Here is an 11,312-nt window from a genome sequence, read left to right as displayed (position 1 = left end):
ACTAAATAATTGCAAAGCTTTTTATGATGACTTTAGACCATGCCAACCGTAAAAGATAAGTTAATTCAATCTAGCATGCCGTACAATTAAAAATTCTTTCCCCGTTGAGACGCGAACACCCCGAGACGAGATAACCTCGCCCCGGAAAACCCCCACTGCGATGTTACAGGGGAATAGAGAGAAAAACAACCTGATGCGCGCGCCCGCCATTGCCCTATTCAAGTGACCAATGAACGGGCCCGGAATAGTCATGTGGGGATTTGTAGGTCACATACATTTGCCGCGAGAGTGAGGGGAAAATTGCTGGTCTCCGTGCGAAGCCGCTTTGAATAGGGGGGTAGTCGTGCATTTATGGTCGGGTCTAAACAACTACTTGACACAGAACGTTCAAATTTGAGCACACTATAGAGGATAGATAGATCTATTACCATCTCGGCGTTTAAATTCAAACTCCTTATCGTTTTCGGTGTACACGATACGACAGTGTTCCCGACACCAAAAGTATAGGTTAATTTATGTGTACAAACTTCAACGTCCACATATCATTAGTTTGCCCTATTTTCTGATTGGTTGTCGAGTTTCATTCGGATTGGTTCGGAAATAGAGCAGACCGAGGTTGACAAAGTTAGTCACCTACGCTTCGGCCGGGTCCACAAAATCGCCTGCAAACGGGGACCAAATTTTCGCCGCGCGGGAAAGCCCGATTGGCATTGCTACAAAATGCTGTCTCCACACACAGTCTCCCCCACACACAGGCACCCACTCTCCCCCACACAGCGACAGTGGAGAGGAAGTTACCTGAAACATAGCCCACGTACTATTGCACACACAACATCTTACTTTTTAGTAGAGGTTTTACGGCGCTCTCAACTGTAGAGCGCCAAACGATTAGAGGTGTTACCAGAGAGTAACAAACATAAAAAAGAAAGGGAGATAAGGATGATAGATGTTTGATAAGAAAGAAGAAGCAAACCACACCAGAGCACCCACCAACCACCCACCAACATCTTATGCAGTAAATAAAGATTCTAAAACACATTCATTCCTTCACGTAACCTCGATAGAGAGATTCAAGCATCAGTCCTGGCAGACAGAGAGACCTTGAGACGGCCTTTGTATGAGACAGAAACAACACTGTACAGGAAGAACTAAGAAACCTTTTTCATCTACTCCCTCCTAACTCGCAGTATCAGTTTCATTTATTTGAGGATCTACCGTACAGTAATAAAACAGAAAATGCAGGACTGCACATGAACTGCCTTTTGTACGGTAACCTTCGCATAATGTCACAAGACTACATTTTTAGACTGAAATTGCACACATTCTTATGAAGAGTGTACGCTTTCAATGTGGCGAAGCACACGGAAAAATAAAAGGTTCTCTGCTAGTCTCACAGAGTCAGTAGACTAAAGAATGTCTGTTAGAATTGTGTGAAACTTGTCTCAATACCCTTTCTGAAAAATCTTGGTCACTCTCGATTCACAATTCACAATATGCATTTTTCCGGTAACAAGATAAGAAATCAATTACCTTCAAAACATTCACAGTCAACTATTGGAGGAATTTCTTGGGTATTCTCCTAAAATAGATTATTTAACACACACACACTTTTTGTCATTCACTGGGAAGGTATCCAAAGTCCAGACGTCCCCGGCAGACTTAGACTCCTCCACATAACCTAGAAAACACAAAAAAGCACACCCTCGAGAATCAAACATTCCACCCAACAAAGCACTCTAGGCTGTATGTACAACAAAGACCCGCCCCCACCCACCCGCCCCACAGAGAAGCGCGCACACTGCGATGACCTGGACGAGAGAGCCGACGTGTGGAGAGGTCACTACGACTTGGCGGCGGCCTTGACCTGGGCCTGCTGGAACTGATGCTGGAGTTTGTTCAACGTCTCCCGGTGGTTGTCCGCCTTCTTCTCCAACTCTTTGATCAGGTTCTCGTGGCGCTTGCTGGAACATACAACATGGGGACGTGTGTGAACACAATGTCAGAGATACACAACATGGGGACGTGTGTGAACACAATGTCAGAGATACACAACATGGGGACGTGTGTGAGATACACAACATGGGGACGTGTGTGAACATAATGTTAGAGATACACAACATGGGGACGTGTGTGAGATACACAACATGGGGACGTGTGTGAACATAATGTTAGAGATACACAACATGGGGATGTGTGTGAGATACACAACATGGGGACGTGTGTGAACATAATGTTAGAGATACACAACATGGGGATGTGTGTGAGATACACAACATGGGGACGTGTGTGAACATAATGTTAGAGATACACAACATGGGGACGTGTGTGAACACAATGTCAGAGATACACAGGTACAGGACAGGTTCTCAAGTGGTAGGTACAGGACAGGACAGGTTCTCAAGTGGTAGGTACAGGACAGGACAGGTTCTCAAGGTGGTAGGTACAGGACAGGACAGGTTCTCAAGGTGGTAGGTACAGGACAGGACAGGTTCTCAAGTGGTAGGTACAGGACAGGTTCTGTACATCAACTTTCTTGACCAGACGTTTAACATAGTTAACACATTACACCCTAACTCGCCCGGGAACTTCCTTACACGCTCCACCCTAACTCTCACGCCCAAAATGTTTCTTCTTCCATTTGATACAGAAATGAAAATTTTCGGGTTAGCTGTTTTAGTTTTAGAGCCGATCAAAAGGTGATCGCGTTTCCCACAATTCGAAGGTGTCTCGTCTTGTTAAAAAGCGACACATAGAGTTTGAAAAAGGAAATAACTATGGATTTGAGCGAGAACGAGTAAATGACAAAACAGATATTGATGAAAACGTTGTACCAAGAGTTTGGGGCGATTCAGATTGATCAGACGTAGAAAATCTAGAATTCAGACCTGGGGCCCGACCGCGAGGCTGAGAGTGACGGGTCGGACACCCCGATTGAACTTGAGTCAGAACATTTCCGACAGTTTGTGCATACATAAAGTTATATTTTTCTGAAGCTACAATCTTTTCTCTTTCTAAGTTTTATTATTTCAGGATTTTTGGAGCTTGTTTAGTATTTAAAAAATGTGTTTTTTAGATGCTTGTATTCACGGGAGGTGGGTTCCTTCCCCTTGCTTAGGATCTGGGGGTAGACTTCCCGTCCAGGCCCTTAGGCTGTCATGTGGTTATGGAAGGTGAATTGCAAAATCTGACGTTACAGAAAATTTGCTGATCACTCAAGGGAGAAAAGAACAGACATCCGTTTAAGGAAAACAGAAGAGACAAAGAGACAGTTAGCCTTACTCTGTCCCCGTACGATTATGCGATTGTGCGGCCGCGTTTTTTCGCATAATTCTGCAACATTTGCATAATTTTGGATTCCCCGCATTTTTTCACGTTTTTTCCCATGTTTTTCATAGACCTGCATGTGAGCCTCAACCAGATTGTCTGAAAATTTTGCGCAACCCTCCCCCCTCCCAAAAGAGCTTTTGTTGGTGTCATAAGGAAGGACTTCCGAGTAACGAGCGACCACCCCAACAAACACAACAAAGAAGAGACCTAACCCTTCCCCTACCCCTAGGCCTACCCCAAAAAAGAACCTGCAACGAGCCTCATGTGAAAAGGCCAGCACAAGTCCAAAATGAAAAATATTTTTAAAATTAAAAAACCACACTCCAAAACAAACAAGGCTTACAAGGAGCATAATATAATCATAATGGTCTACATCTACATATTGCTAGATCTACAATAATAGGGTTTGATACAATAACACAATAGAATTGGAATATGAATCCTCCACATAGATCTAGATCTAGTAAACTAAATAAATCTAGATCTAGATAATCTAGATCTAGAAGAACAAGTGAATAGGATCTAGGAATAGGCCTTGAACTAGAAATCCGCATCCGATTCCGAACAGAGGGGCTCAGCTGAGTATAGATTCTAAATAAATAAATAATTCACGCACCTGATGAAATGCCTTTTACCAACATTAATATTACAGCACAACCTTTGATAGGGTTTGACAAAATAGAATTGGAATATGAATCCTCCATTGAGGTCTATAATGATCTATATAAATCTAGATCTAGATCTAGATTCTATTATCTAAGTGAGTCGGGCTGGAATGAATCCATACGATCTGAACAATTGAATTTGTCAACAAAACGAAATTCAAAATGGCCGCTCGAGCACGAAACTGAAAGTAGATAATTTAGGTCGTCGTCTTTTTTCGTATTCGCATTTCTACTCAGGTTCCGACAATTATGTCGGAAACGCCGACGTCGGCAGTCGGCGGTGCGCGCGTCGGCGGTCGGCACGAAAACGAAAGTGCCGACAAAGCCGACGGGAGAAAAAGGGGTCGCTGGCAGTCGGCCAAGCCTCGCACTACGCACATTGACTGATACAGGTGGGCCTAGCGATAGCATCAGCCGCCTCGCGGGTCGGGTCGCGATTGTCGGATTTCAGACGATTGTCGGCAAACATGCAGGTCTATTTTCACAAAACAATTAATTAAGGCCTCGCCATGTGACTAAGGGGAAGTAATCACCGTAATAAGTCTCATTTAAGTGAAAAGTTGGTTATTTCCCGTGGTAGAAGATCTTGGTTATGGGTTGTGATTTTGTTCCTTGAGCATGTTCAATTTTTCAATCCATCAAAAGTTGTTGTTCTCATGTCTGCTGATGCTTCATGTTTGACAGGTGTCCCTGGTTTTTGTGATGTGCCAGCATCAGAGGTCCAGATGTCCTTTTTTTTTTTTTTTTAAACATTTTTCTTTCCTCTATAGAGATTTAGATCTACAACGGAAAGTTACACAGATTATGTTTTTAGGTTGTTGTTTTTTCTGACCGATGTGTATTGTTTTCTTTCCAAATACACAACAAATTACTGATACTGATATGTTCTGTTTTCAATTTTTCAGTACATAAAACATGAAAATCATGAAAATTCTTGCTGAAAAAGTGCAAAACATGTCGCGAATGGTGTTACGATAACTTGCATAATTTTTGCATAATTTTGCTTCTTTTGTGTGCATAATTTGGCCTTCTAAATTTGCATAATTCAACGGGGACAGCTTACTTTATTTAGCTTGATTAAGGAATGTATTCTAACACATTACAGAAAAGTCGTTAATCTACAAGCCATTTCTATACCTTTCAAAACTGCTTCATCCATTTCATGACTTAGAAGGAAAAAAATGGCACAAAACAATCCGTGAAACTTTGTCCAACCATGACTGTGTATCCGCATGTGGATAATATATATCTACTCACAGTTCTCCATTGATGTAATCAATTCGCTTCTGTACAGTCTGTTTCGCTTCTCCCAAGTCTTGTTTGATAAGAGCAGGGCCGATCATTTTGTACACACCAGCTCCTTCTTCCAATCGATCCAGCTCCTGAAACACAAGAGAAAAATCATTACATGACTAACAATTTTCATATGACATCAATAGGACTTATATCAATAAGTCTATAATTAAGGAACATAATATTTTTTCAAAAACTTTCATTTTTACATTTGAGTTTGAGTTGAACACTCCTTCCACACCACCCACATGAACCCAACATTGCAAAACTGAGCTGGCTATATCTACACAAAGTATCTGGCCATGATCATCCACAATTAAATTGATGGCTGGGGCTAGGTGTAATAGCCTATCACATATATATATGAGAAAGTTCTATGGCTGGGGCTAGGTGTAATAGCCTATCACATATATATATGAGAAAGTTCTATGGCTGGGGCTAGGTGTAATAGCCTATCACATATATATATGAGAAAGTTCTATGGCTGGGGCTAGGTGTAATAGCCTATCACATATATATATGAGGAAGTTCTATGGCTGGGGCTAGGTGTAATAGCCTATCACATATATATATGAGAAAGTTCTATGGCTGGGGCAATCTCTGTGGGTAATAAGCCTACCACACATATATATATATATATATATATAAATATGAGAAAAAAGACACACCACACGATCTGAGTGAAACACCTAGATCTAGTTGCTAAAAATTGTACGAAGGACAATGTAAAAGTTTTACCAATCAAAATAATTTGAAAATCTTTCTCATGATGAATAACAATACTAATGTCGATAGAAAATTTCCCTTATGTAAATCTCGATATCTAACACAGCAGACCCTCTCAGCTCGCCATTTTTTGTCGGACAGACCATGGTGTCAACAGAAAACACACATATATGTGAGTCATCGTGGTGAAAGCAGGCACCCGTCAAAAACAACACATCGAAGAAATCCACACTTTTCTGACCCCTCTGCACTTTTTATAGATTTGTTTTGTTTTGTTTTGAGCTCAACACCTTTATGTCCACTTTTGTGAAAAACACATTCCTGCATGGATTTTACTGGGAAACTTTGACCTAAGGCACACAAAAAATGTTAATTTGTAGTTTCCAAGGACACTGTAAGAGCTTTGGAAGACGCCAAACTTGGGCTGCCATTTTCTTTTGCCTACTTTTACCTGACACCAGACGACCCTTATCTCCTTCAATGGCAAATATCTTCAATTCTGTTCAATTCAAAGATTTTTCTTCTTTTTTAAGCAAGATAAATGACCACGCTTTCTGATGACATGAATAGAACTCTACATGCCCCAAAACTGACGAGCGTCTGGTTCCACCATGTCGTGACACATATATTATTATAGCCTTTTCTTGACCATTGAGCCGATGCCCTGGCCCAGCATAAGTCAGGTAAGTGACAGCAAATGGTAAATAAAGACATGTGTTGACAGCGGAGTCCCAGGGAACCAAACCCAGTTTTTAATTTAAACAAAAACTGGTAAACCAAAAGAAAACGAGATCCCCAACTTTTTTAATTAAAAAGATTTTTGAATAACTTGTGTGAACTGAAACTGTGGCGGAACTGAAGAAAACGTTGTAGTATAAGAGGACTCCACCGATCGTCATCAAGAGTACAAAAACCTCATCCATGAGTGTCTCCTGAGACGAACAGACTAATATCATTGTTCCTCCCACAGGGAACAGCCAGCGGAGTCTTCACTTACCTCTTTGCAAACCGGAGTCTTGACTTCCCTCTTTGCAAACCGGAGTCTTGACTTACCTCTTTGCAAACCGGAGTCTTGACTTACCTCTTTGCAAACCGGAGTCTTGACTTACCTCTTTGACCAAGGTGTTTTCACCGAGTCCCGACTTACCTCTTTGACCAAGGTGTTTTCACTAAGTCTTGACTTACCTCTTTGACCAAGGTGTTTTGAGTCCTGACTTACCTCTTTGACCAAGGTGTTTTCACTAAGTCTTGACTTACCTCTTTGACCAAGGTGTTTTGAGTCCTGACTTACCGCTTTGACCAAGGTGTTTTCACTGAGTCTTGACTTACCTCTTTGCAAACCGAAGTCTTGACTTACCTCTTTGACCAAGGTGTTTTCACCGAGTCCTGACTTACCTCTTTGACCAAGGTGTTTTCACCGAGTCCTGACTTACCGCTTTGACCAAGGTGTTTTCACTGAGTCTTGACTTACCTCTTTGACCAAGGTGTTTTCACTGAGCTGACCCTCCAGCTGCTGCCTCAGGTTCACGTGTTTTCCAACATCTGGCAAATGTAGAGAGACAATAAAGAATTCTAAACCAAAATGGGACGCATCAAGGAGAAATCATGCTCTCGTCAAAATAATGAACTTGAAGAAAACAGCATTTTCCCCACAGTTTGGCAATTTTGATCTAATTTTTGGTTTTTGGCTTAACACCCTTTATGTCCATTTATAAACACATTTCTGTGTGGATTATCTTGCTTGAAACATGCTGATTAAACGCACAAATATTGTAAATTTGTAGTACTACTTATCTAAGCACTCTCAAGTTTTGGAGATCACCAAACTTTGACTCTCAAGCTTTGGAGATCACCAAACTTTGGCAGCCATTTTGTCGCTAATTTTACCTTTAAAACCAAGGTACCATACCCCCCACCTACTTCAATCACAAATATCTCAACTGCTATTCAAGATAGCTGAATACTTTTTCATCCAAAGATAGACAAATGAACAAGCTTTAAGCTGATAACAATAACCCCATTTATGCCAAAAAATTGCCGAACACCCAATGTCACCGCGTTGTGACACAAATTACTGCACTCCATACATCATTACAGGTCTTGAGGAACAATAGGAACAGACACAGATTTTCTTCAGAACAAAATGCTAAGCCCTATGTATGCATCACACACATGATCTAAACTGCTTAATTTGCTCTAAAATATGTTAAATTCCTGTAACAAGAGCAAAAAATTCAATTGATCCCACTCCGACTCCATAATGAAGATTTTGAGTCAGGAAGATGAATAAAAATGTCCCCCAGAAGTAGGCCTAGATCTAGATCTAGATTTTAAGTCATTGTGCAAAACAATGCAAACCAAAACAGAAATCCATAAATTTCAAGTAAAATTTATCGGCGCTTTTTCGGTAGTTCCCACCCCGCAATTGTTATTCGCCGGTTTTGGCCTCAAGAGAGGGGGGTTTCAAGGGGGCATGCCCCCGTCCAAATAAAAATGTGGTGGCGGGGGTTGTGAATTTTACCATAATTTGATGTTTTGCAGTTGTTAGGTTTGATATATCTTAGCTCGCATCAAACGTATAGATCTCGATGTAGGTCAGGCTCAAATAAGGGGGGTGAGAACTACCGAAAAAGCACCAATTTCTCAAACTTCGATCCAACAACAATGCAGACCTGTCACACACTTTTCTCACTTGTGTCAGACAACAGTCTACAGCACAACAAAAAGAGGGTAGAGGAGAGGCCTAGAATCTACCCTACTGTCGGCCTACCACAGCCTACGGCTGCTAATGACTCATTGAATAAGGGAGGACTTCCGTAACGAGCGACCACTTTGAGACAGAGCAGAATTGAGGGCTAGGGGGCAGGGGTAGATCTAGGAGTAGGGGTAGGGGTAGGGTTAGGGTTAGGGTTTGGGTTAGGGTTAGGGTTAGTGTTAGGGTTTGGCCTCTTCTTTTAATCTTTATCATGTTTGATGGTGTGGTCGCTCGTTACGGAAGTCCTTCCTTGAATAATATTTAAAGGAAGAGGCTAGCCGTACTTAATGACGGCTAGACTGGCAGTCTAGCCGTACTTAAGTATGACTAGACTCGCAGTCTAGCCATACTTATTCTTAATATGATGGCTAGACTGACCATTTACAAAAGAAACAAAAGAAAGTGGCAATTCTCATCCGGGGTGAGAATAGAAAAACGATCTACCTCTCACCCCGGGTGAGACTTGCCAGCGTAGGCTATTCTCACCCGGTGCGAAACAAGACCTGCTTTTCCTCATTTTGGAATACTGTCTATCGGAGTGGATGATCAAATTGATAAAAGCCAAGAAAAAATTACGTTATAGCACAAAAGTAAGCTAATTTGATCGTCTTCAAAGATGCTATGGCTATTTCACTGTTCGAATCGAGCCGAACTACGCGGGTTGCCATTTTGTTTTGCCCGGAAGTTCTCGCAAAATCTACTCCTCCCCTCTCTCTCTCTCTGTCTCTTTCTGAATACTGTCTATCGGTGTGGACGATCAAATTGACCAAAACAAAGTTAAAAAATGATGTTAAAACACAAAAGTAAATTAATTTGGTTGTCTACAAAGATGCTACGGCTATTTAAACTTTTCGAATCGAGCCGAACTACGCGGGTCGCCATTTTGTTTTGACCGGAAGTTCTCGTGCTACTCCTCTCTCTCTCTCCACTGCCCACATACAAAATTGTACGCTTTTTTTTAGTAGGCTACAGTTGTAATGGAACGTTTGTTCACGGCACAGAATTCTACAATTTTTCTGTTATCACAGTATAGAATTCTGTGGTTTAGGGTGAACGCAAAATTTGTTGGCTTAGATCTAGGCTATAACGGTGAACGCGCACCGGGTGAGAATAGCCAGACTATGAGAATAGAGGTGGCCCAAAAAATAGGCCTACTGAATTGTAAATATACATTTTTAGTGTGCAGTACCTAAAGTATTTGCATTTGAGACGAAACCAGGTGCCTTAATGACAGTGCATGTATTTTAAACCTCCTGTTTTCTAAAGTTAATAAGATAAGTACGGCTAGACTGGCAGTCTAGCCGTACTTAAGTACGGCTAGACTTCTTGTCTAGCTGTACTTAAGTACGGGTAGACAGCCAGGCTAGCCGTACTTAAGGACGTCTAGACTGTCAGGCTAGCCGTACTTAATATTGATGGCTGAATTATAAATGAAATTTTTATTTTGCAATGCGTAAAGTATTTGTATTTCAGACAAAACCAAAAGAAGCCTTACTGACTTGCATGTATTTGAACCTGAATAATTACTAGATCTAGATCTAATGAGACCTGTGTACTAAACAGGCTTGAGTCGATAGGGCCAAACCTAGATCTAGATCTAAGTACGGCTAGACTGGCAGTCTAGCAGTCTAGCCGTACTTTATTAACTTAAGTACGGCTAGCCACTTCGATATTTAAAAGACAAAAAGTCAATTGTGAGAAGCTCATGAGAGGAAACGTCGTAATGTCATAGGGCGTAGCTGATTGGGATATAGACTCTAGTTTTTAGAACGGGAAATGGGCTTTGTAAGACTGATTGTTGTAATGTTGAGAATCACCGTTTCCATGCAACTGGCACTGCCCATGCCTTCACCTGCAGACCAACCAACGAGTTGTCACCCATCAATACAGGTCGACTTTGGGTAGATGTAGCGTTCATTTTAGATTACCATCTCACCACATATATCATGTGATACTTTCTTCTATATTTTCTGCATGACAGGAGTAAAAAAATGACATAAAACCACACCTTTTTGCACATTTTGAAACTTCTCCAATTCACCCTGAAGCCGTTTCTGCATACCCTCAGCCATCTTGAAGAAACAAAAGAATGTCAATATGTTAAATTGTTTCTGATTGGTTATAATGCTGTACACGAACCAATTGAAAACTAGTTAACATTGAGATATTTCAGGGGAAGCTACTCTCACTCCACCATTCAGCGCTTCAAGTTATCGATACATTAGATCTACCAAAGAGTCTACATAACAAGAGGGGCCACTTCTCTCTTTGAGCCAATTAAAAAAGTGTCCTCAAAATTCGGTGGCGCCCTCTTCGCAAAAGCGCACCTTTTGCGAACAGAGTTATCCTACTTGAGTTTTAAAAAATCAAAGTGAAACTAGCAAGTTTTTGGTTGAATTTCGGAAGAACGCTTTTTTAAAATGGTTACGCTGACAAAAAACCTCTTCCGGAGGAAAGGGTGATTGTTTTCTTCGTTTAATTTGACTTTAGAATGAAAGGCGAGAGATCATTAAAATATAAATAACCTAAAACTCCGCACTGAACGA

The 11,312-nt window shown here is 41.2% G+C and overlaps 1 protein-coding gene across 1 annotated transcript; it reads right to left on the bottom strand.

The window, feature by feature from the left end:
• Window positions 1-1,158: 1,158 nt before the first annotated feature.
• Window positions 1,159-10,872, bottom strand: LOC101845900 (prefoldin subunit 6). The gene is made up of 4 exons (XM_005113082.3): window positions 10,775-10,872; window positions 7,483-7,553; window positions 5,250-5,374; window positions 1,159-1,961 (listed from the first exon to the last, which is right to left on the bottom strand). Exons 1-4 carry the CDS (start codon window positions 10,836-10,838, stop codon window positions 1,841-1,843), a joined length of 381 nt encoding a protein of 126 aa, XP_005113139.1. The 5' UTR covers window positions 10,839-10,872; the 3' UTR covers window positions 1,159-1,840.
• Window positions 10,873-11,312: the final 440 nt, after the last annotated feature.

Source organism: Aplysia californica, unplaced genomic scaffold (genome assembly GCF_000002075.1).
Source record: "Aplysia californica isolate F4 #8 unplaced genomic scaffold, AplCal3.0 scaffold01601, whole genome shotgun sequence".
In the NCBI taxonomy this organism is placed as follows: domain Eukaryota; kingdom Metazoa; phylum Mollusca; class Gastropoda; order Aplysiida; family Aplysiidae; genus Aplysia; species Aplysia californica.
The sequence above is the reverse complement of the archived record's forward strand: the minus strand, read 5'-3'. Positions and strand labels throughout refer to the sequence as shown.